Source organism: Capra hircus, chromosome 2 (genome assembly GCF_001704415.2).
Source record: "Capra hircus breed San Clemente chromosome 2, ASM170441v1, whole genome shotgun sequence".
NCBI classification, from domain to species: domain Eukaryota; kingdom Metazoa; phylum Chordata; class Mammalia; order Artiodactyla; family Bovidae; genus Capra; species Capra hircus.
Window position 1 is genome coordinate 59,513,012 of NC_030809.1, and position 26,498 is coordinate 59,539,509.

The 26,498-nt window shown below is 39.4% G+C and overlaps 1 protein-coding gene across 1 annotated transcript in view; it reads right to left on the reverse strand.

Annotated features, from left to right (window-relative positions):
• The window catches only part of CNTNAP5 (contactin associated protein like 5), a 1,089,942-nt gene that overhangs the window by 423,336 nt on the left and 640,108 nt on the right, over window positions 1–26,498 (reverse strand). Inside the window, exon 11 of the mRNA XM_018061606.1 lies at window positions 6,692–6,798. Within this exon, the coding sequence (XP_017917095.1) occupies window positions 6,692–6,798 (107 nt within the window). The remainder of the gene's footprint in view (window positions 1–6,691; window positions 6,799–26,498) is intronic.

The following is a 26,498-nucleotide window of genomic DNA, read 5'->3' on the forward strand; positions in this document are numbered from 1 at the left end:
TAACTTATATTCATAATACATCATGATAGACCTATATTAATACATTGAGTACTCAGTAATTTGGCTTCAATTACACAACCTTCTAAACTTGGACATTTTAGAAAACCAATAACCATGGTAACTGTCTCTGGTGACTGGATGATCTGATCAGTTGGTGGGTTGCCAAGACTTAATCTGGACTGAATGCATTTGAGTCAGTTCTGATGAGGTGGATGAACCTAGAACCCATTACACAGAGTGAAGTGAGTCAGAAAGAGAAAGATAAATATTGTATTCTAACACATATATATGAAACTTAGAAGAAGGGTACTGAAGAACTCTTTTATAGTGCACCAGTGGAGAACCAGACATAGAGAATAGACTTATGGACATGGAGAGAGGGGAGGAGAGGATGAGTCTAGGGAAAGAGTTACATGGAAACTACATTACCCTATGAAAAATAGAGAGCCAACGGGAATTTGCTGTATGGCTTAGGAAACTCAAACAGGGGCTCTGTATCAACCTAGAGGGGTGGGATGGGGAGGGAGATGGCAGGGAGATTCAAAAGGGAGGGGATATATGTATACCTATGGCTTATTCATGCTTGACAGAAAACAACAAAATTCTCTGAAGCAATTATCCTTCAATAAAATATAAATTTAAAAAAATCAGGACTGAAAATACGATGTCACCTCCAATCATCCTTCTGGTGAACAGTATGCAGCTCTGGAGATAAAACTACTAGCCAAAACGACTTACAGAGATAATAATGTCTAATGCCAGTTTATTGGACAAATGTTGATCTCACATTTCCTCCTCCTATGGGGACCCTGCCACTGATGGGAAAGACATGTCCTTTACTTATCAACTCTTTCTTAAGTAAGATGTTTTGAACAAAGTGTGTTTGAAAAGTCACAAAACGTGCATGCCCAAGTTCTTTATGTTTCATCAGATGAAGAGGAAAGAAAATTGAAATGGAATCATGACATATCTACTTGTAATAGTGTATCTACTATGCTTAAAGACTTTGAGAATTCCTATTGTATCATTCCTGAGAGTTCATCATGCCCTCCACTAAGCCAGACCCCTCTGTTAGCCACAAAGCTAGACAAAAAGAAGCAAATTCTTTCTGTCCTAAGTCAGCCCTCAGTTCAGTTAAGTCGCTCAGTTGTGTCCGACTCTTTGCGACCCCATGAATCACAGCACGCCAGGCCTCCCTGTCCATCACCAACTCCTGGAGTTTACTCAGACTCACGTCCATCGAGTCAGTGATGCCATCCAGCCATCTCATCCTCGGTCATCCCCTTCTTCTCCTGCCCCCAATCCCTCCCAGCATCAATCTTTTCCAATGAGTCAACTCTTTACATGTGGTGGCCAAAGTACTGGAGTTTCAGCTTTAGCATCATTCCTTCCAAGCAAATCCCAGGGCTGATCTCCTTCAGAATGGACTGGTTGGATCTCCTTGCAGTCCAAGGGACTCTCAAGAGTCTTCTCCAACACCACAGTTTAAAAGCATCAATTCTTCGGCACTCAGCCTTCTTCACAGTCCAACTCTCACATCCATATATGACCGCAGGAAAAACCATAGCCTTGACTAGACGGACCTTGGTTGGCAAAGTAATGTCTCTGCTTTTGAATATGCTATCTAGGTTGGTCATAACTTTTTTCCAGGGAGTAAGCGTATTTTAATTTCATGGCTGCAATCACCATCTGCAGTGATTTTGGAGCCCCAAAAAATAAAGTCTGACACTGTTTCCACTGTTTCCCCATCTGTTTCCCATGAAGTGATGGGACCAGATGCCATGATCTTCATTTTCTGAATGTTGAGCTTTAAGCCAACTTTTTCACACTCCTCTTTCACTTTCATCAAGAGGCTTTTTAGTTCCTCTTCACTTTCTGCCATAAGGGTGGTGTCATCTGCATATCTGAGGTTATTGATATTTCTCACGGCAATCTTGATTCCAGCTTGTGTTTCTTTCAGTCCAGCATTTCTCATGATGTACTCTGCAGAGAAGTTAAATAAGCAGGGTGACAATATACAGCCTTGATGTACTCCTTTTCCTATTTGGAACCAGTCTGTTGTTCCATGTCCAGTTCTAACTGTTGCTTCCTGACCTGCATACAGATTTCTCAAGAGGCAGGTCAGGTGGTCTGGTAGTCCCATCTCTTTCAGAATTTTCCACAGTTTATCATGATCCACACAGTCAAAGGCTTTGACATAGTCAATAAAGCAGAAATAGATGTTTTTCTGGAACTCTCTTGCTTTTTCCATGATCCAGAGGATGTTGGCAATTTGATCTCTGGTTCCTCTGCCTTTTCTAAAAGCAGCTTGAACATCAGGAAGTTCACGATTCACGTATTGCTGAAGCCTGGCTTGGAGAATTTTGAGCATTACTTTACTAGCATGTTAGCTCAGTGCAATTGTGCGGTAGTTTGAGCATTCTTTGGCATTCCCTTTCTTTGGGATTGGAATGAAAACTGACCTTTTCCAGTCCTGTGGCCACTGCTGAGTTTTCCAAATTTGCTGGCATACTGAGTATAGCACTTTGACAGCATCATCTTTCAGGATTTGAAATAGCTCAACAGCCCTATTGGTTCACATTTACTAGGATGCACCAAGAATGAGGAAACCGAACTAATCCTGAAGAGAGTGAAAAGACAAAAGACCAGTAGTCAAGCAATTATGTTTTCAATGTCATCAGAAATGTTTTAAAAATGTGAAGGTCTTTCATCACATTTCAGAACATTTCAAAAATGTTCTGATTATGCATGGCTGTTTCAAGAAAATAAACTCCTGTTGAGCCAGGACATTACCATTTCCACATGAGCAGGGTTGTGAAGTTGTTTGTTTTGCTTTTACTGTCTTCTGTATTTTATCAGCTCTCGTTTCCAATGACCCTCATTCAGAGCACATGCTTTATGAAGACAGAAAAGCACGGCTTGATTTACTCAGTCAACTCAAATCTGATTCAAAACAGTGCTTCTCACCCAGTTGGAGGAGGAAGAGGGATTAGTCAGAGAAGGAAAATTCTTAAATTGCACAGACATCCAAGGAATGTGTGCCAAACCTCACAGCCACCCAGGCACATCTGATTTGCCCTTGGCTGGGTGCCCAGAGGGGAAGAATGGGTTTAATAGCATTGCCGCCAATGGTATAGACATTGAGCAATGTTACAGAAAGGAAGATTGGAAGGTATTTAAAATAAGGAATGTTGTTTCCATGTCCTGGCTATTATAAACAGTGCTGCGATGAACATTGGGTTACATGTGTCTCTTTCAATTCTGGTTTCCTCAGTGTGTATGCCCAGCAGTGGGATTGCTGGGTCATAGGCAGTTCTATTTGCAATTTTTTAAGGAAACAACCTAGATGTCCATCAGCAGATGAATGGATAAGAAAGCTGTGGTACATATACACAATGGAGTATTACTCAGCCATTAAAAAGAATACATTTGAGTCAGTTCTAATGAGATGGATGAAACTCGAGCCGATTATACAGAGTGAAGTAAGCCAGAAAGAAAAACACCAATACAGTCTACTGACACATATATAGGAATTTAGAAAGATGGTAATGATGACCCTGTATGTGAGACAGCAAAAGAGACACAGATGTATAGAATGGACTTTTGGACTCTGAGAGTGAGGGAGAGGGTGGGATGATTTGGGAGAATGGCATTGAAACATGTATACTATCATGTAAGAAACAAATCGCCAGCCTATATTCGATACAGGATACAGGATGCTTGGGGCTGGTGCATGGGGATGATCCAGAGAGATGATATGGTGTGGGAGGTGGGAGGGGGATTCAGGATTGGGAGGTTGTATACACCCGTGGTAGATTCATGTCAATGTATGGCAAAACCAATACAGTATTGTAAAGTAAAATAAAGTAAAAATAAAATTAAAAAAAATAAAATAAAATAAGGAATGGTATTTTTAAGGCTTGATATGTTCAATTTCCTGCTCATCAACTTTGACAATGTTCCTTTGAAAATCAGAACTTCACTTCTATCGACTTTCAAGTTCACACTACTTTCATAAAGTTGGAAATCTATTTTTAGCCTGATAGATGGATAAATTTAAAGGAGGAGAATATCTGTAGAGATGGACTTAACAAAATATTACTGAAAGTGAACAGAATAACCTTTAAAAATCTTAGGAATCTTATCCTGTGACTTGGCAGATATTTGGATAGTTTTGACTTAAATCTTCAAGCTTATCTCATCTCACTATTAACTTGACGGCCATTCGGTTGCCTCTGAGTTTCTTACAGCAGCACTTCAGTACAAACTGGACAATCTTGTATGTGTCCTATCTGTGTACGTATCTGTACAATTACAGTCTTTTCTTTAGGGATACATTTCTGGAACCAGACTCAACATTTATAGATTTGATATTTATTGAGAATCTTAAATAAAATCTTGCAAATTTAGCCTGAAAATGGTCTCCAACATCTTGGTTCACACTCCATCGCGTCTCTTTGCGACCCCATGGACTGTAGCTCACCAGGCTTCTCTGTAGGGTGCCATTTCCTACTCCGGGGGATCTTGCTGACCCAGGGATCAAACCCATGTCTCTTGCATCTCCTGCATTGGCAGGCAGATTCTTAACTACTGAGTCACCAGGGAAGCCTCTATACTACACTTGATCTTAACCAAAATGCTGAGAAGCAATTTAGTTAGCTTTCCTTTATAGAATCTATGAGAAAACTGAGCTCTGGGGTGTCAAAATTATCTTCTCATTCAAGTGCAAGAGCTTGGTCAAATTTAAATCTAACCTCTGTCAGTACAGGGTTCACTATTCCAAATATCTAAATAGAAAGTTTTAAGAAAGTTATATCATTATAAATCCAGGCAGTGTTTTTCTCTTCCACAGGCATAACAAAAACATCATCCCATGATGGCCATTGGGCTACTTCTTCTCTGATTTTCTTAAACTCGTCTATGACCATCATTGGTGAATATTCAATTCCAAGGTATAAAAGAGGCTACAGAATGACTCAGGGGTCTTAAATGAGAGCACCAATGCTGTTCATCCTGGACCAGTTCATCCTGGACCAAACCCAGCTGGCAATTACCTTTCTTTTTCTGCATTCTGTGTGCCATCCCAGGAAAAGCAGAGACTTAAGAAACCCTAGTGAGATCAGGCCCTGAGGGACAGTCCCCCTGTAGTCCTGAGAATAGATTCAGCCTTGGCTTGGCTCTTACATTAGAATGCCCTTCTTCCTAGAAGGCCCTTCTTCTATGCTTCTACCTTCTAAGTCAGTTTCTAAGTGCATATTTTCTGTGAAGTCTCCTACAACTGTAGCCAGCACTTTCCAGTCATGCATGCATACTCCATCATGTCCAACTGTCCATGGAATTTTCCCCACAAGAATACAGAAGAGGGTTGCCATTTCCTCTTCCAGGGGGTCTTTCTGACCCAAGGATCAAATCTGCAATTCCTGTATCTTCTTCATTGGCAGGCAGATTCTTTGCCACTGAGCCACCAGGGAATTCCCCTTCCAATCATATCTTTGTCAATTAAATTTCAGTTCATGTCATACAGCTTACAAACAATCCTCCAAATGTCAAACCTTCTCTATTTCAACATGTGTTTTTTTATCATAACCCTGACAGAATATAAAATTATGGGAATCAGGACTCATGTACTTCCTTTACTTTTTCCTCCTCGATCCTTATTCTTTGTGTGCTCCAGTCTCCCGAGTTTCTGCTTCCTTTCTTACTACCTACTGTCAGTATTCTCCAGCTATCTCCAAATAATTGCAGAGTAAGTTTCCTTTTTCTTTTCCTTGTCTACCACATCTCTACTACAGGATCAGCTCAAACCTTCCATCTGAAGCCTCCCTATCATGGGCATGCAGACAGTGTCAGTACTTATCAGCAATCTGTGAGTTCTATTGCCTCAGATCCCATGGTAAGATGAGACCTTTTTCCCTCTTGACATTAGGTACCCTCATGACTTTGCTTGGCCAATGGAATATGAGTAGAAGTAATGTTTGGCACTTCCAGGTAGAAGCTTTTTTTTTTTTTTTTTTTAATCTTTGGCCACATCATGTGGATGTAAGATCATAATTTCCCAGAGATCAAACCAGCACCCCTTCAGTGAAACCATGGAGTCTTAATCACTAAACTTCCAGGGAAGTCCCAGGTAAAAGCTTTTAAAAGCACATTTTTCTTGGGCTTCCTTCTTCCTGCCATGGCAGTATTCCAGATGATGAAGTCTCTTTCAACCTCCCAGAAGGAGAATGCCTTTGGAAGAGTTGGTCCCCTGTAGACCTGTGCTATGCAGGTAACATAGGCATGACTCAGCTGCTTATTACTTAGGCCACTGAGATGCAGGTTCCTTATCGCACAGCCTAATTTAGCCCATTTAGACAATGCGGTTGACTTCATAGCTCACTTTATATGCCTACAGCACCTTGTCTCTGGCTCAACAATTATCCCACTTTCACTTTCTGTCTGTCTTCATGGTAAACCCTGAGCTCCAGAATGACATGGCTTGGTACCAGTGCATCCTCCATGCTCTCCCCAGTGCTTGGCATGGAGTAGCCTCTCAAGAAACACACAATGAATGAATGAGTAAAAAGTGCCCACCCTATGTAGAATATATTAATATTCTGACACTATCCCTGGCATTCCTGGATTTTTGCCCTAGAATGAGGAATCTGGGAGTTTTGCAGCAGAATCTGTGGGGAATCATAAGTTTACTCACAGTTATGGCAGGTGGCACCTACGTAACCTGTGTCAGTGCAGTTACAGTAGAAGGTCGTCCAGGACTGGGAGCAGCTTCCTCCGTGCTCGCAATAGTTTGGCAAGCACCTAGTGAGAGATGGAGCAAAATCAAATTAAATAAACCAAATCAATTGAAGTAAGGGGGTGGGGGATGTCTTACAACCAACTAAATGAGTTAATGGTGACAGTCAGTCGGCTATACTACTATACCTAAGTGAGACTTGAATATGTGAACATAAGACAACAATTTCACCACAGAGGTGGGGTCCTTTACAGTGCCGGGTTCTACTAGCCAAAGGAAGGCTCAGAGCTGATTTAGGCAATTAAATGAAGCATTTCAACATCGGGGCACATTTTCATTGACTTAAAGTTAATTTGAAATAGTCAGAATTGTAAGGTTTGTCATTTGCCATAGAATAAAATGGACAAAGATTGCAATTTTGCATTTTGGAAAGGTTTTACATTTTTAAAGGTAAGGGAAAAGGGGCAGATAATTGAGGTCATAATCCTCCTGCTTCTCTTTTGGGTGACAGACATAAATCTATTTTAAAATACTCATAAAATTTGAATAGATGCTACATGTTCAGTTAACATACAAGGAAACTCTATAATTATTAAAAGAGCCAATAACACCCTTAAAATGAGGCCTTAACTACTTGTATTGAAAATAGTATGATCATTTTGAAAAATATTTTCACTATACACTTTAAAAACTTTCTGAAACATTCATGTAATTTGACCCAGCAATCACACTCAGATGGCTCTTTCTTAAGGATGTATTTAAAACTATAAAAACTATATGTTCTAATTATCATTACTCACAATGATGTTATGATGAATCCCTGTACTTTTCCTACATAAGATTTCCTAGGAAAGTTGTCATAATTAATATTAACAGGCTATCAAAAAGTCACTACAAATGAAATTAGCAGAAGGATTATAACAGACTGGGACTAAATTAAGTAAAAATTCAAGATAAGAAGCACAGCCACAGTGAAATAAAACAAAGACTTTATATTGAAAAAATAACTAGAAGGATAAATGTTAAGTGCCATTTGGTTAATGGGAGTGAAGGCAACATTCATTCCTTCTGGACAAAGACTCAGCTCAGCCATTTGTACATGTTGCTGCAGGTAATTCTCTTCAACTCTTACATACATATTTTAAATTCTCTACACTGCAGCCACTGTTGCTATTAAAAAATAACCAACACATTTTCAACATGCGTAATAAATAAAATTAAAAGTAAAAGCCATGATAAATACTGAAATGTTTGAAAACAATCTTTATGGGAAGAGTAAAGTCTCACGAATTTCACCAGGGTCAGGACACAAACAATGAAATTACAGAAATGGTATAATACAACAAAAGGACTCATTATGGAGCGTCTAAGCATGTGGGGCAAGAAAAATTAAGATGACTTACCCTAAATGTCCTATATAAGTACAAAAATTTCCAGCAATGATTATTTCAAAGCCCAAAAACTAATATCACTGCCTATGTTCAGACATATTATTAGAAATTTTCTGCTCACTACAGCAAACACACAATTGTGCCAATAGGGCTTATGTTTGGGAAAAGCTTATTGATAACTCCATAGTATCCAGCCATGGCTTGGAAACAGGGAAAAAATGGGAGGGAATGGGATGCAATAATTTTGCTCTAGAACATGATCACAAAATCCAACCAATCAACAAATAAACCAAAAAACGGGCCCTTGCCTACTCCAAATTCACCCCTCCCTCTGGGTCCCATATACCCAGGTAGCTGGAAAAGAAAAGACAGTCTTGTTACTCAAGACTGGCACATGTTTCTGCCCCCAACTCCACTAACCTTGTGCTGTGAGGAATTTAAACTTGAAGCATCAATGTTTTTATGAACAAAATCCAAGCAAGAGCCTCTGCGTCTGGTTGTGCCCTGATGGAGAGCCTGAGAAGGCCTCCCTGCCTCCACAAAGTTTGTTTTGCATCCCAGAGCCTCCTCATTTCTGAACAATGCTGCTCTGCAGGGTGATTTTCTCTAGATCTGTCCCTTCTAAAATGCTCAAATTCTTACATGACATCTTTACAGCTGCTCCAACCTAGCCCATCCTACTCCACTCCCCCAATCACCCACACATACACACACACACTCACACATAGAGTCAGCTTCTGTGAATGACAAATAATGGTATTACTGTTCCTCTCCCTCTGCCAACAAAAAGTTAATTGCTTTGAAGACGGAAAGCTGAGCAAAGCCAGGTCAGTAGATATTTATCCTATAGTTCTTCTGGTTTTGGCACCAAGAAAGTTTAGATCAGCCCTTTTTTTGATGATTGAAGCTAAAAGGAAAAAACTCAGAAATTCTCACTGGCCATGTTTTCAGCCATGAGAAGAAAGCTTATCTGCAGTGAAAGAAAGAGAGAGGAAAAAATGCTGCGTTTCAGAATGCAGAAGAAAAGAGAGGAGAGCATCCAGACAATGGTCATTAGTATATCCCTGCTGTTTCAAAGATTAGGCCAAATCCCTGACCTTTCTGAGGGCCTGGCTGCTTTAATCTAGCTTCGATTCTGTGAGACAACCCAAGATCTTTCTAGGAAAACCCCGATTTTAGTCAGGCTTCCCTAAGTTGGGACTCTCACATTTCCAACTAACAACCTTAACTTTTTATAAAACCACATCCTATAAATACCAACAGAAATAGAAACACATTTTTCCTTATAATTTTACACTTTAAATATTTTCAAAACTCAAGATTGCCAGGCTATCCTGGGCACGTAGGGAGAGAGATCTTATGGAAAACTAAGAACAACCTGGTTACTTTGAACATATGTAAAAAGCCTCACACAGACTTTGTGTTTCGTGTGTGTGTGTGTGTGTGTGTGTGTGTGTGTGTGCAGATGTGCATGCTCAGTCGTGCCTCACTCTTTGCAACCCCACGGACTATAGCTCATCAGACTCCTCTGTCTGTGGAATTTTCCAGGCAAGAATACTGGAGTTGGTTCGCCATTTCCCTCTCCTGGGGATCTTCCCCACCCAGGGATCAAACCCACATCTCCTACTGCTGGCAGAGGTTCTTTACTCCTGTACCACATAAGAAGCCCCAGAGACTTCATATTGCAGCATTAATAAACTCAATTTACCGACAAATATGCAGGCTAGAAATGCATTTGCTTATGATTACTCAAAACTGATGCATTTCTGAGAGAGAAAGGAAAAAATCTAATACTCCTAGAACAAGCAAGAAAATGAATGAATAGTTACAGGGCTGCCTTTGAGCTTGGTTCATTTTGGTTCAACACACACTGTAATTAGAAAAACTCATTTGTAAAGTAGACATGCAAAATAAAAGATGTATAACCCCAATTTGCTTATTTAAAAAGGGCAGTTTTAGGAGTATAATTTCCTTGTTCTTTAATCAGTTCATTTTAACTGGTGTTTTGTTTCTTTTTCTCTCTACTTGGCATACACAGAGCACTTAAGACATGAACCCAGAAAGAGGTCAATGTGGAACTACAGATGTGAAAAGAACTCATTAAATGTGAGGACAGTTACAATCTTAGATGTTAGGTGCTGAATTCAAATTGCTAAGAGATAATCATTCTGAATAGCTACGTTCTAAAATCTTAATGATATTTCATATATAGCTGAATCAGATGGATGTTGCCTTCCTGTAGTGTTCTATGTGTAACACAGCTTTCAGCATAAACACAACTGTTGATGTCATACTCTTTAGAAGTCCAAAGAAGCATCAAGATGTGTGCCAGCAAAGACTTGGAGGGCAAGACAGATGCATCAGAAGCTGTGTGCCTCTTTATAGGAGAAAGTTGTACACAATATGAAGGGGGTTGAATGAAAGAGTTGATGGAAAGGCATAAAAGAGTTAAAAATATAAGAAGGAAAACGCAATATAACAGGGACAAAAGTTATATATGAGTTTTATATAAGAATGTATATTTTCCACCCAAATCAAAACTTCTTCCAAAAGAGAAGGATCGTTGCTAGTTGGGGCTGGAAACAAGGCAGATAAAAGATAAAGTTGGAGGAAGTGTTCATCCATAATGGCCCATGGATCTCATTAATGGTCCCATCCAGCCTTCAGTGGTATATGATTCTGGCTTCACTGTTGGGCAAAGTGCTTTCTTGTTCACAGTGAGAAATGAAGGGGAAAAAAAGGTCTCCTTAATGACACCAGCAGGGGAAATAGATAAACTGCTTCAAAGAAGAGCATATTTTACAGAATATTGAGAGATTGATCTACTTGAAGACGAGAGTCCTGTTTCAAGCATCCTGGCAAGCATATTTTCTGCAAAACACACTTCCTCCCCATTGGCATTGTGAAGAACAGAGGGTCCTCTGCCATTTTCCTTGAGAAAGATCACAGTGATTCTCTCCCTAACTTAGCTTACCCTGAAGCCAGGTACAGCTTTCTAGCTGGAGCAGATCACATCTCAGGGAAAGCATTAGGAAAGCAATGGGATTCAACATAGTTTCAGAAAAAGCAGTCAGTGTGCTTGTGGTTTAGAAAGTTTCACAGAATCAATATAAACTATTGGTTTCCCTTAAATAAAAATCAGATTACTCAGAAAAATCATAGCAAATCTCTTGATTTTCCATGCCAAATTTATATTTTGAGTTTAGTCTTTAGTAACTTCCAATTTTTTATTTTGAGTTTTGTCTTCTCTTGTGAATTCCAGACCTGTAAATCCAGCTGTCTGCTTCATAGTTCCACTTGAGTGTCCATCAGATGTTTCAAACTGCATGTCCAAACCTGAATTTCTGATCTCTTACCTTGCTTTCTGACCTCAACTTCACTACCCATATTCTTTACTACCTGAGGAGGGCAACTCCACACTTACCATTGTTCAGACTTCAACACTTGCAAGCCCTACCCCCCTCCCACTTCCTTCATAGCCCACATCTCAGGGACAAGCACATATCTCTGACTCTGCTTTAAGACTCTATCCCGCATCTGACTACTTCTCATCACCTTCTGCTACCACTCTGGTCTGAGTCAACAGCATCTCTTGCCTAAACATCTGTGTTTATTAGCCAACTGGTCTACCAGCTCCATCTCTGATCTACTCAGCACATTCCCAATACAAGAGCAAGAGAGACTATATTAACATCTAAGGAAGATAGCATTGAAACCCTTCAAGGGTTTTTTGTTTTTATCAAGATAAAGCAACATTCTTAAATGACCATTTCCTGCTGATCTGTACTTCCATCACTTCTCCAGATTCATTCCTAATCTTTTCCCTTTTCCACATCTACCCCAACCATGCTGTCATCTTTGTTGTCCCTAAAGCACACAAAGAATCCTGCTTTGTCAGCGTCTTTACACTGAGGTTCTCTTTGCCCAAAATGCTCTCCCTCACATGTCCATATCGACCACGATTCACCTCCTTCTTGTCTCTGTTTAAAAGGCACCTTCTCAAAGAAGTCCACAACAGTCATGCTATTTAAATTTGCATGATCCTGCAGTCCCACTGCTGGACATTTATCTGAAGAAAATTTTAATTCAAAAAGATACATCCACTGCTATTCACTGAAAAAAGATTCTTTGCAGCACTATTTACAATAGACAAGAGGTGGAAGCAACTTAAATGTCCATTGTTTAATGAATGGATACAGAAGATGTTATGTATGTACACAATGGAGTATTACTCAGCAGTAAAAAAAGAATGAAATAATATCACTTGCAACAAGATGGATGAACCTGGAGATTATAATACTAAGTGAAGTAAGCCAGATAAAGACAAATATCATATAATATTGCTTATATGTAGAATATTAAAGAGGATACAAAGGAACTTGTTTGCAAAGTATAAATTAACCCACAGATATAGAACACAAACTTATGGTGACTAAAGTGCAAAGGGGGGGAATAAATTAAGAATTTGGTATTAACATATGCACACTACTATGTATAGCATAGTTACACAACCAGGACCTATGCATAACACGAGGAATGCTACTCAGTATTTTGTAATATCCTATAAAGGAAAAGAGTCTTAAAAAATGAATATCAGTCAGTCAGTCAGTTCAGTCACTCAGTCATGTCCGACTGTTTGTGACCCCATGAATTGCAGCACGCCAGGCCTCCCTGTCCATCACCAATTCCCGGAGTTCACTCAGACTCGCATCCATCGAGTCAGTGATGCCATCCAGCCATCTCACCCTTGGTCGTCCCCTTCTCCTCCTGTCCCCAGTCCCTCCCAGCATCAAAGTCTTTTCCAATGAGTCAACTCTTCGCATGAGGTGGCCAAAGTACTGGAGTTTCAGCTTTAGCATCATTCCTTCCAAAGAAATCCCAGGGTTGATCTCCTTCAGAATGGACTGGTTGGATCTCCTTGCAGTCCAAGGGACTCTCAAGAATCTTCTCCAACACCACAGTTCAAAAGCATCAATTCTTCGGTGCTCAGCCTTCTTCACAGTCCAACTCTCACACCCATGCATGACTACTGGAAAAACCATAGCCTTGACTAGACGGACCTTAGTTGGCAAAATAATGTCTCTGCTTTTGAATATGCTATCTAGGTTGGTCATAACTGAATATAGATATATGTATAACTGAATCACTTTGCTATATACCTGAAGCTAACACAACATTGTAAATCAACTATACTTTAAGTTTATAAAAGCAAAATAAAATAAAGTTACAACTCTCCTCCTCTCTGCAACACTAATTCCTTTTCGCAGTCATTCTCCTTTTTCATTCTTAGCACTTCTTAACTTTTAATTCAATATGAACTCTGCTTATTCATTACTCTTGTGATTTGTTACTTGTGTACTTCACTGGTGATGAGTACTTCACTGATGATGTGTACTTCCCTATGGCTCAGACAGTAAACAATCTACCTGCAATGCAGGAAACCCAGGTTTGATCCCTGGGTCAGAAAGATCCCTGGAGAAGGAAATGGCAACCCACTCCAGTATTCTCCCCTGGAGAATCCCATCGAGAGAGGAGCCTGGCAGGCTACAGTCCATGGGGTCACAAAGAGTCAGACACTATCAGTGCTTTGTTACCTGACTTCCCACACAGGAATGTAAGTTCCATAAAAGCATCGGTTATTGTCTATTTTGTTCACTGAGTACTTGATGTAGTAAACAGAATATCACCCAATAAGTGGTTGTTGACTGAATGAATCAACATATAGTCTAGGGGTGCAATAGCCAGCTAAAGCTTTCTTTATTTATCTCAACCTGTCCAGTTAATCATAGATCCTCTGACCTTTACTGTTAACTTCCTGACACTGAGCAGCACAATAAGAGCTGTCTGGAGTAGAGGAGAGACAAAGAGCTGCACCTTTTCTTTTTTTTTCAAATGGTGAAGAAATATTGAGACAAGTAAAGGGAGCCTTCTGTGCAGCCATAGGCAAGAAACAATTTAGAGGCAGAAGAGAGAAACAAGGTACACAGGGAAGAGGTAAGATGGACACCATGAATGGGATCCTTTTGGGTGGCCTTCAAGGATGCAAGTAAATTTTGCAATTCCTTTTTATTACTTGTATTTTGGAGTCCTGACAGCTCTATATCTGAAGCAGTTACTCAGATAATTTTCTGCAAATTGGTCGGAAGCATATGCTTTTTAAATGATGTGAAATGATGCAACTTAATGTTCCTTTGGGGGCTTCCCAGGTGGTGGTAGTGGTAAAGAACCCGCCTGCCAAAGCAGGAGATCTAAGAGATGAGGGTTTGATCCCAGGTCCGGGAAGATCCCCTGGAGAAGGGAATGGCTACCCACTCTGGTATTCTTGCCTGGAGAATTCCATGGACAGAGGAGTCTGGCAAGTTACAGTCCATTAAGTCGTAAAGAGTTGGACAAAACTGAGTGACTAACACACACAGTATTCCTTTGAGGACATATCTGGCGTTCTTGATAAATCTGAGTATAATCTTTGATACACTTCATTGAGATTAAAAAGTCTACTTTGGAAATTCAATTTCCCTGTCTAGCTTTTGTTATCTTTAACCATATATTTTTTGAAGTGCAATGATCTTTAACCACTTTGTGACTAACCTAAGAAGGGTCAACCAAACATTTTTGGTTAGTCTACAAAATATTTTCACCAAGGGGCAATGTGGATTTGGCTTTCCTGAAGTCTTTCCCATTGCCAATAAGCTTGAAAGGAAACTTCAATTCAAGCTTATAATCATATCTGTGATGCAGCTGTAAGGTATGTTTTTCTCTGTCTTATAGACAAAGAAAGTGAGACAAGTCCAAATAACTTGTCTACGTGTGAAGGGATGGAACCATACCACTTGTCACTTAAGCCTGTATTCTCAAGCCCTGTGCAGTCTTCCCATCATCAAATGCCATGTGATCCATCTCCTTAAAGTGAACTCGAAGCATGATCTTAGCACATTAATTCTGAGAGGGAAGGGAAAGGGGCTTCACATAATTTCCCATTGATCCTAGAAACTAGTTAGCAAACTTGGAACTGTCAGTTTAAAGTACTTAAAAGATATTTTGGGAACTTTCCTGGTGGTCAAGCAGTTCAGGATCTGCACCACTCCTGCAGGAGATATGGGTTCGATCTCATCAGAGAACTAAGATCCTGCATGCCATGTTGCCAACAAGAAAAGAAAATTTCTTGAACTGAATAAAAATGGAAATACAACATATCAACTTTATTTTTTAATATAAATTTACTTATTTTAATTGGAGGCTAATTATTTTACAATATTGTATTGGTTTTGCCATATATCAACATGAATCTGCCACAGTTATACACTATTTTTTGGTGGGAGAAGAGGTATAGATGGCCATGGGAAAATCAAGCATATGTTCATTATATAATTAGCACAATGATATATAATTTAATCTATAAATCTCATATAGTGGTAAAGGGTTGGGAAATAAGGTTTTGATTCTGTTTCACTCTTTATTACTAATCTGGGAAATCTTTGAAATAGTAGGTAAGAAGATATCCTCTGTCCCTGCTCTGCTCCTGTTTTTATTTTTATTTTTCAGATAATGAAAACTTTTTCTACATTTTCTATGTCTATCTGAGTTAATGCAATTGCTTCCAGACTTTGCCTGCTTTAGGAAGAAGGAGCTTATAAGTTATTAATTCAAGCCAGACAAAGCCTTTTAGCCTATTCAAAAATTCAAAATTGTACCCTTTTTATTTAACATAAATTTAAGAACTAAATAATCACAGTTGGTAAAGAACCTGCCGGCCAAAGCAGGAGATACAAAAGACATGGGTTCAGTCCCTGAGTTGGGATGATTCCCTGGAGTAGGAAACGGCAACACACTCCAGTATTCTTGCCTGGAAAATTCCATGGACAGAGGAGCCTGGCAGGCTACAGTGCATGGGGTCGCAGAGAGTCGGACACAACTGAGTATGAATGTACTAATCTTACAAATATAGAAAAAATTCAGACTCATCAAAGTCTTAAATAAAATAAAAAATTCAAGATTCATCTTTTGTCTTTATATATAAGCGTATGGGCTTCAGAGTCAGCCCACTAGCAATCCTATGGAGCCCTTGATTGAACGTAGGGGCCAGGGTATCTCAGAAGCATCAACAACAAGGATCATGCATGCATCTTCATCGCTTAGCATAAGTGCCTACTGTAGACATAAAATTTCTAAACCTCAATGTTTGTGATATCAGTTTCAACAAAAAGATAATCAAAACCTCAGTATTTATATTCTGGGGTAAAGAAGGAATATGATACTGAGAGAAAATAAAAAAAATGATCCCAACACTGATCTTGTTCAGAAACTTCTACATGATTCATCTTTCCAGGAAGAAACTGACACATTTGACTTTGAAAAGAATCTTAAACATATTTACAGTGGATTTTAATAAGATTAAGAGCAATGTCAGTCTATTGTCACCCTTAAGAGGAACCTTAACTAAGACCTTGAATAGTCTTGCATCAAGTCAAGGAGTTTCATAACATGTCTAACAAGGAATATTTAATTCTTCCTTTTTTTATAAAATAGGGCCTGCCAAGAGTTGGGTATTTGAACTGATGTGTTTTTTTTTTTTTTCGTCTTGTAGCAAGATTAAATTAAAACTTTGAAAAGATTTTGTTAATAATTATTTGGTATTTGTAATTTTTAAGAGAATTCAGCCTTTCTTCTTTCTTTCTTTCTTTCTTTTTTTTTTTTTTTTTTTTCGCTTAGAAAAACACACATACCATGCTAGTAAAGTAATGCTCAAAATTCTCCAAGCCAGGCTTCAGCAATACATGAATCATGAACTTCCTGATGTTTAAGCTGTTTTTAAAAAAGGCAGAGGAACCAGAGATCAAATTGCCAACATCTGCTGGATCATGGAAAAAGCAAGAGAGTTCCAGAAAAACATCTATTTCTGCTTTATTGACTATGCCAAAGCCTTTGACTGTGTGGATCACGATAAACTGTGGAAAATTCTTCAAGAGATGGGAATACCAGACCACCTGACCTGCCTCTTGAGAAATCTGTATGCAGGTCAGGAAGCAACAGTTATAACTGGACATGGAACAATAGACTGGTTCCAAATAGGAAAAGGAGTACATCAAGGCTGTATATTGTCACCCTGCTTATTTAACTTCTCTGCAGAGTACATCATGAGAAACACTAGACTGGAAGAAACACAAGGTGGAATCAAGATTGCCGGGAGAAATCTCAATAACCTCAGATATGCAGATGCCACCACCCTTATGGCAGAAAGTGAAGAGGAACTAAAAAGCCTCTTGATGAAAGTGAAAGAGGAGAGTGGAAAAGTTGGCTTAAAGCTCAACATTCAGAAAACGAAGATCATGGCATCCGGTCCCATCACTTCATGGGAAATAGATGGGGAAACAAGTGTCAGACTTTATTTTCTGGGGTTCCAAATTCACTGCAGATGGTGACTCCAGACAGAAATTAAAAGACGTTTACTCCCTGGAAGAAAAGTTATGACCAACCTAGATAGCATATTCAAAAGCAGAGACATTACTTTGCAAACTAAGGTCCGTCTAGTCAAGGCTATAAGTTTTTCCAGTGGTCATGTATGGATGTGAGAGTAGGACTGTGAAGAAGGCTGAGCGCCAAAGAATTGATGCTTTTGAACTGTGGTGTTGGCGAAGACTCTTGATAGTCCCTTGGACTGCAAGTCCATTTGAAGGAGATCAGCCTTGGGATTTCTTTGGAAGGAATGATGCTAAAGCTGAAACTCCAGTACTTTGGCCACCTCATGAGAAGAGTTGACTCATTGGAAAAGACTTTGATGCTGGAAGGGATTGGGGGCAGGAGGAGAAGGGGACGACAGAGGATGAGATGGCTGGATGGCATAACTGACTCGATGGATGTGAGTCTGAGTAAACTCGGGGAGTTGGTGATGGACAGCTCGGAGGCCTGGCGTGCTGCAATTCATGGAGTCGCAAAGAGTCGGATATGACTGAGCAACTGAACTGAACTGAATTTAGAGTTTAAAAGATTTTTAAAAAGTGTAACTGATTTAGACGTTAAAATTTTTCCTTATTAAAACATCTCAGATAACTTAAATTCATCAAAGTTAAATGTTCATGTTTCTGGATACTTAACTTTGATACATATTTGGTATTCTTTTTTAATGTCATAACTTGGAAAGTAAATAAAACATAAATGCAGTTTATAATATTTGAAAGTATTTAAATAACTAACCCATGAATGGCATTAAGCAGTATTCAAACTCCTTTAGACCTGATTACTAATACTTGCTAGACTATACATAGAATACAATTTTATAAGCTGAATTTAAAAAATTAAAGAACAGAATTTTGAATCTGTAATTTTGAGAAATTGAATATCAATCTTTGAAACCAAACTAAATCTTGTGAACCATCTGACCTGTATACAAAACTCATCGTTTGTGAGCATTACAATGCCTTCATCAGCAGCTGTATTGACTTCCATTCAGATCTTAGAGTCCCTCTTCACCCTGCTCTTCCATCAGGCTCTGCACAATGCCTGGAGCATCTCCGAGGGTGGCTTCCATTTGCTGAGCCTGAAGCATAAATTCTGTCTCTAATCCTCGTGCTTCTGTGTCTTTTTTTATCACTTAAGTATTTTTTGGTGAAAATAACACATTTTAGGTTCAATCTGCAAGACAAACTTTCCTCCCAAATGCCTTAACCTGCCCTAAAATACATTTAAATGAATCTGCTTCTGTAAAACCAGCCAACCTTGCATTTTATTTTTTCTTAATGTACCAGTGGTAGAGGAAGAGCATTACTTTCTTTTACTTGCATTTTTTAAAATATTAGAGGGTCATTCATTTTGTATTTTGCTTATATTTTCAGGATATTTCTTCTCATTTTATATGTTACCCGTACATAGCTTTGGTCAGTCTTTCCCTGTTATGTTCCTTGCTGTTCATGTAATGTGCAAGGACCATTGCTATTAATATAGTGGCATTTCCAGACCTTAAATTATATATTGCTTCAACCTACCAACTCTATTTCTTGGAATAATGTCCCAGAAATTATTTTTTACATGCACAAAGATATATGTAAAATTATTGTTAACAATTAGCAAAAAGGAACTAAAGAGTCTCTTGATGAAGGCCAATCCCATCACATCATGGCAAATAGATGGGGGAAAATTGGAAACAGTGACAGATTTTATTTTCTTGGGATCCAAAATCACTGTGTATGGTGACTGCAGCCATGAAATAAAAAGACCCTTGCTCATTTGAAGAAAAGGTATGACAAACCTAGACAGCATATTAAAAAGCAGAGACATCACTTTGCTGATGAAGGTGCATATATTCAAAGCTATGGTTTTTCCAGTAGTCATGTACAGATGAGAGAGTTGGACTGTAAAGAAGGCTAAGCACAGGAGAATTGATTCAAACTGGGATGTTGGAGAAGACTCTTGAGAGTCTCCTGGACAGCAAGGAGATCAAATCATTGAATCCTAAAGGAAATGAACCCTGAGTGTTCACTGGAAGGACTGATGCTGAAGCTGAAACTCCAATACTTTGGCCATCTGATGTAAAGAGCCGACTCATTGGGAAAAAACCTCATGCTGGGAAAGATTGAAGGCAGCAGAAGAAGGGGACAACAGAGGATGAAATGGTTGTATGGCATCACCAATTCAATGGATATGAGTTTGAGCAAGCTCTGGGAAATAGTGAAGGACAGGGAAACATGGGGTCACAAAGAGTCAGACATGACTAAGCAACTGAATAAAAACAGCAACAACTCCATTGTTTTGGGAATGTTTACATAAACGACAGTACATCCACACTAGGCATGCTATGAAGGATTTAAATATGCATCTCTATATGTAAGTATATTAGAAAGTTTGTCATGCATAATATAGTATGAAGTACAAAACAAGACATTGCAGGGTAACTTGTATAGTGTCTGCTATGATTATACTTGTTGTTGTATAGAGAAAAAAAAAACTCTGGAAGGAAACAGACAAAGTTAAAAATTTTTAATAGTGATTAATTGTGGGAATTAAGGTACCATCTCACTCTTTATATATATCTGGGAGTGATCAAGCTTTATACAATGAAACTAGAGAAACATATGGCTGGGCTGCTATTCATATTTTATTTTGCTATTAGATAAGAGAAAAGAGAAACTCATTCTACTTGGAAAATGGTCACTAGGAAGAAGCAGTTAAGCTTTCCCAACTCACAGTCTTAGTCCAGGGGTGCTACTCTGCTGAACTAGAGAAAATATCTACGTGAAAGTTTTCTTATATACATAAAGCTACAGAAGTTCAAGTAGGTTCCAGCTAACCAACTTGTGCAGAACAGGCATTCACAACCGTGTCTTAATAGATCATTCTCCACTTCCTTTATTCAATTCTGGAAATAAAATTCAGTGGGTGAATCCTTTGCTGCTTTGGAACAAAGCCCATCTGGTAATACACTCCTAATGATCACCATTCATTATGATCCTCTATCAATCTATGAATATTTTAAATCACTTGTAAAAATTTAAAGAAAATGGTCTTTGTATAAGAAAATAAGCCCAATGGTTAGCTGCATATGCTGAATGTTTGCCTTTCTACAGCAGTTATTTAGACATATGTAATGTTTAGAAACAGGCGTGCTCCCTTAAAGAATTTCCCAACTTGAATGAATCTAAAGAAAATTCCTGTTAAAAGATAAGCTGATGTAAAATATAACTCAGTATATTTTTATAAACACCTATAGTAATATTTTTCTCACTATTAAATTTCTCTCTTCTCCATTTCCCATAATAGACTGAAATGAGTAGAACATCCATCGACAGGCCTCTGAAACTCCCAAATGGTCAGATAAATGGTTATCTATAAATGAGTCTGAATGTATTTATGCTCCATGGAGTTACTTTCCTTTTTAAGAATTCTCATCCATCCTTTATCAGTTGAAGGTCAGTTTCAATTTCTATACGCTTTCCTTAGAGACAAAGGAAAAAAAACACATTTCAATAGTCCTCAAAATGCAAGCTGACTAATGTAAGCCTTTTAATGAAGCTCATACATTAAAAATCAGCTAGGTTGCCTTCTTTCCTTTGTCTGTTTGCTTTAATTAGCAACCAACTGCATTGATCTTGTTTTGGTCAGATAGCTTTTCTGAAAGCTTCTGAAACCTATTTCTGTGCCTCTCCATTTTAACAATTACCATAATCCCATTTTACCCCCACAGTTGGATTTTCATTATAATTGAATTTTGTTGTAATTACAGCAGATGCAGACATTAAGGAATTAAGAGAATAGAAAGGAAAGTGTCAGAAGTCAGTTTTCTAAATTTTCCATGGTCTAGTTCACAGCAGGGAGTTAATTGCCAATGGTTTCTGAAAAAGATCCCTAGATAATGGACAAAGCAATGATGGTCAAATAAGTTTGCAATGCACATCAGTGATCCCAGGAGCACTGCTGATCAAGACAGCCAGGCACACTACACTTCTCCTTGCACTAGACTTTGATTACCAATGAATAGAAAAATGGGAAGGACCTCCCTTTACTCTCCTATAAACCTCAAGCTTTTGACCAAGAGAGGCTCAGTTCAGTTCAGTTGAGTTCAGTCACTCAGTCGTGTCCGACTCTTTGCAACCCCATGAGTCACAGCACGCCAGGCCTCCCTGTCCATCACCAACTCCCAGAGTTCACTCAAACTCATGTCCATCGAGTTGGTGATGCCATACAGCCATCTCATCCTCTGTCATCCCCTTATCTTCCTGCCCCCAATCCCTCCCAGCATCAGGGTCTTTTCCAATGAGTCAACTCTTCACATGAGGTGGCCAAAATATTGGAGTTTCAGCTTCAGCATCAGTCCCTCCAATGAACACCCAGGACTGATCTCCTTTAGGATGAAATGGTTGACTCTCCTTGCAGTCCAAGGGACTCTCAAGAGTCTTCAACACCACAGTTCAAAAGCATCAATTCTTTGGTGCTCAGCTCAGCTGTCCTCAAAACCCGTTCTTCAAAGACAGCACATTCCAAACCAGAAAGAATTTACCAGTGAGCCATTCCAATACTTGTTATTATGAGAAGCATACAGAGGCCAGGAATCTAACAGCAAATAATTGCTACCTGGTTACCTTAGAAGCAAAGATACATACTCCCTTTCTCCAAGTAACAAAGTAATATTTTTTTTTAATTCACATGGAAGAAAACTTATTTGCCTGATGTGTGTCATTTTGACTAAAGAACATGGGATCAAATTTCTCTAATCAATCCATTTGTCTCCATTGCATAGAAGTTCGTCCTTGAAATGGAAACAGCACACTATTTACAGATGGGCTCTGCCTTTCATGGGATTGAGAAATCTGCTTTGGTTTTTCTACCTCATTACCACTTAGGTAAAAGGTTTTGTATGCCTTGCAGGAGAATGATTTTGTTTAACATAATTTAGAGGGTACCTCAATCATTATGTTCTGTCTATACATAAAATGCAAACAGTAGAGCTCTCCATTTTACTAAAATTGTTTTATTCTTAAATTTTAGGACATCATTCAAATCCCAATATGAATGGAAACAATGTTATCATCTGTTTAAGGGCTTCTTAAAATTTATTTAAAATATAAACTCTGATATAGTAGGTCTGGTGTAGAACCTAAGCTTCTGTATTTATAATGAGTTCCCTAGAGATGCCAAGGCTGCTGATCTTCACACTGCTGCAAATAACACAGCTCTAAACCTGCCTCTTGAGAAATCTGTATGCAGGTCAGGAAGCAACAGTTAGAACTGGACATGGAACAACAGACTGGTTCCAAATAGGAAAAGGAGTACGTCAGGGCTGTATATTGTCATCCTGCTTATTTAACGTATATGCAGAGTACATCATGAGAAACGCTGGACTGGAAGAAGCACAAGCTGGAATCAAGATTGCCGGGAGAAATCTCAATAACCTCAGATATGCAGATGACACCACCCTTATGGCAGAAAGTGAAGAGGAACTAAAAAGCCTATTGATGAAAGTGAAAGAGGAGAGTGAAAAAGTTGACTTAAAGCTCAACATTCAGAAAACGAAGATCATGGCATCCGGTCCCATCACTTCATGGGAAATAGATGGGGAAACAGTGGAAACAGTGTCAGACTTTATTTTTTTAGGCTCCAAAATCACTGCAGATGGTGATTGCAGCCATGAAATTAGAAGACGCTTACTCCTTGGAAGAAAAGTTATGACCAACCTAGATAGTATATTCAAAAGCAGAGACATTACTTTGTCGACTGAGGTCCATCTAGTCAAGGCTATGGCTTTTCCTGTGGTCATGTATGGATGTGAGAGTTGGGCTGTGAAGAAGGCTGAGCAGTGAACAACTGATGCTTTTGAACTGTGGTGTTGGAGAAGAATCTTGAGAGTCCCTTGGACTGCAAGGAGATCCAACCAGTCCATTCTGAAGGAGATCAACCCTGGGATTTCCTTGGAAGGAATGATGCTAAAGCTGAAACTCAGTACTTTGGCCACCTCATGCGAAGAGTTGACTCATTGGAAAAGACTCTGATGCTGGGAGGGACTGAAGTCAGGAGGAGAAGGGGAAGACCGAGGATGAGATGGCTGGATGGCATCACCAACTCGATGGATGTGAGTTTGAGTGAACCCTGGGAGTTGGTGATGGATAGGGAGGCCTGGCATGCTGCAATTCATGGGGTCACAAAGAGTCGGACACGACTGAGTGACTGAACTGAAATTAAATTCCTCAGAAGAACTAAAGAGCATCTTGAAGAAAGTGAAAAGGAGAGTGAAAAAGTTGGCTTAAAGCGCAACATTCAGAAAACTAAGATCATGGCATCTGGTCCCATCACTTCATGGCAAATAGATGAAGAAACAGTGGAAACAGTGGCTGACTTTATTTTGGGGAGCTCCAAAATCATGGCAGATGGTGATTGCAGCCATGAAATTGAAAAACACTTACTTCTTGGAAGGAAAGTTATGACCAACCTAGACAGCATATTAAAAAGCAGAGACGTTACTTTGTCAACAAAGTCCATCTAGTCAAGGCTATTGTTTTTCCAATGGTCATGTATAGATGTGAGAGTTGGACTATAAAGAAAGCTGAGCACCAAAGAATTGATTTTTTTGAACTGTGATGTTGGAGAAGACTCTTAAGAGTCCCTTGGACTTCAAGGAGATCCAACCAGTCCATCCTAAATGAGACCAGTCCTTGGTGTTCATTGGAGGGACTTATGTTGCAGCTGAAACGCTAATACCTTGGCCATCTGATGCGAAGAGCCAACTCATCTGAAAAGACCCTGATCCTGGGAAAGATTGAGGACAGGAGGAGAAGGGAACGACAGAGGATGAGATGGTTGGATGGCATCACTGACTCGATGGACATGTGTTTGGGTGGACTCTAGGACTTGGTTATGGACAGGGAGGCCTGGCTTGCTGCAGTTCATGGGGTCACAGGGAGTCGGACACAACTGAGTGACTGAACTGAACTGAAATTCCTCAGGGAGATTGTGAGGGACAGGGAGAGGCCTGGCATGATGCCGTCCATAGGGTGGTAAAGAGTTGGACGTGACTGGGTGAATAACAACAGCCCCTTGTTTTAGATAACCATCCTGCAAAGATGATTCAGGGTGTGGCAAATGGTGGTCGCCACCACACATCCTTTTATTTTGTAAATTTAACCTTTTTTAAAATTTTATACTAAAATATTACAGCTTTCCAATATGTCATGTATCAGATTTTAACACACTGCACAAGCAATATGCTAGTTTTGGTACCAGGTTAATCCTGGAGACTTTACTGTGAATCATCTGCTTCCCCTGTGTGATCATGAGACTAAGGCTATGCTAGTGTTACTGGGCTTCCCTGGTGGCTGAATGGTAAAGAATCCACCTGGCAATGTAGGAGACATGGGTTCAATCGCTGGTGTGGAAAGATTTCACATGCTGCAGAACAACTAAGCCTGTCACCACAACTACTGAAGCCCCTGTTCCACAACAAGAGAATCCACTGCAGTGAGAATCCCATGCACGGCAGCTAGAGAGTAGCCCCTGATCTCTGCAACAAGAGAAAAGCCTATGATGCAACAAAGACCTAGCACAGCCAAAAATATAAGTAAATAAGTAAATTTTTAAAAAATATTATCCTACTGTTATCGACGGAGAAGGATGTGGCACTGCACCAACCAAATCTCTTCCAGTCTGCACAGACCCATGCGCACTATTCAACCACCCCAGTGGCTGGGGGGGGGGGGGGGACACTGCTACACTTAACACTCATTTAAATCCACTTTAACCCAACCACACCCAGGAACATTTACTTGCCACATGCTTTTTCCCTGAGTAATAATGGAGTAAGAACAAGTGAATAGATGAATGTGACATCAAAATAACTCCATATCATAGTAGGGATGAAAAATCTAATGCCATATTAGATCTGTTCCTGTTGCCTGTGCATAGTCAGGCTGGCTCTGCACCTTTTGTAAAATAATGTTGCCTATAGCCTGAAATAACACGTGATTGCTTGTTGTCAAGGCTCTGATCTTTAAGAGTCCATTCATACAGAGATTAAAAAAGTTACAGAATAGAGAATAACACCATCTTGATGGAAGTTTACAGGAACATTATAATCTGATCTATGTGGACAGCTGCAATAACAAAGGATTCCAACGCCAATAATTTTGCAACAACTAATCATACCTGATGCTGGGAGGGATTGGGGGCAGGAGGAGAAGGGGACGACAGAGGATGAGATGACTAGAAGGCATCACTGACTCAATGGATGTAAGTCTGTGTGAACTCCGGGAGTTGGTGATGGACAGGGAGGCCTGGCGTGCTGTGATTCATGGGGTCACAAAGAGTCAGACACAACGGAGTGACTGAACTGAACTGAACTGAACCTTGCCTTTAAAAGTGCTTCACTGAAACCGCTCAGTGAGTTTGGGCTTTGGGGTGCACCGGCTGCCCAACTCCTCCTATGGCCTTGCAATAAACATTTCTATGCTTCACATTACAGTATTTTGGTTTGTTTTTCCCTGTGTGTAAGGCACACAAACTTCCATTTGGTGACAATACTATAGAAAGTAATGACACTGACTAGACATTTACCTGACTTATGTATTTGTAAGGAATACACATATTTCTCAAATAAACATATTTCTCAAATTTGAAATAAATGGGTACACCTACTCTTAACACTTCTGGATAAGTCTTAAAGAAAAATACCTGCTGTTACAAGCAAGGTGTTCAAAATTTGTATCAATTGGCAACTACTTTCTTGCGTGAATCAAGGTTTTCTAAATATTTAACAACCAAAACAAAAACGCCACATAAAAAGAGTGCCGAGGATAACATCGGACTAACATCTATGACTCTTGGGTCTAAGTGTTCCTGTGTTTTCATAGACCAAGTTTAGAAATATTTAACTTGATACTCAAATATTGTTTTCATAT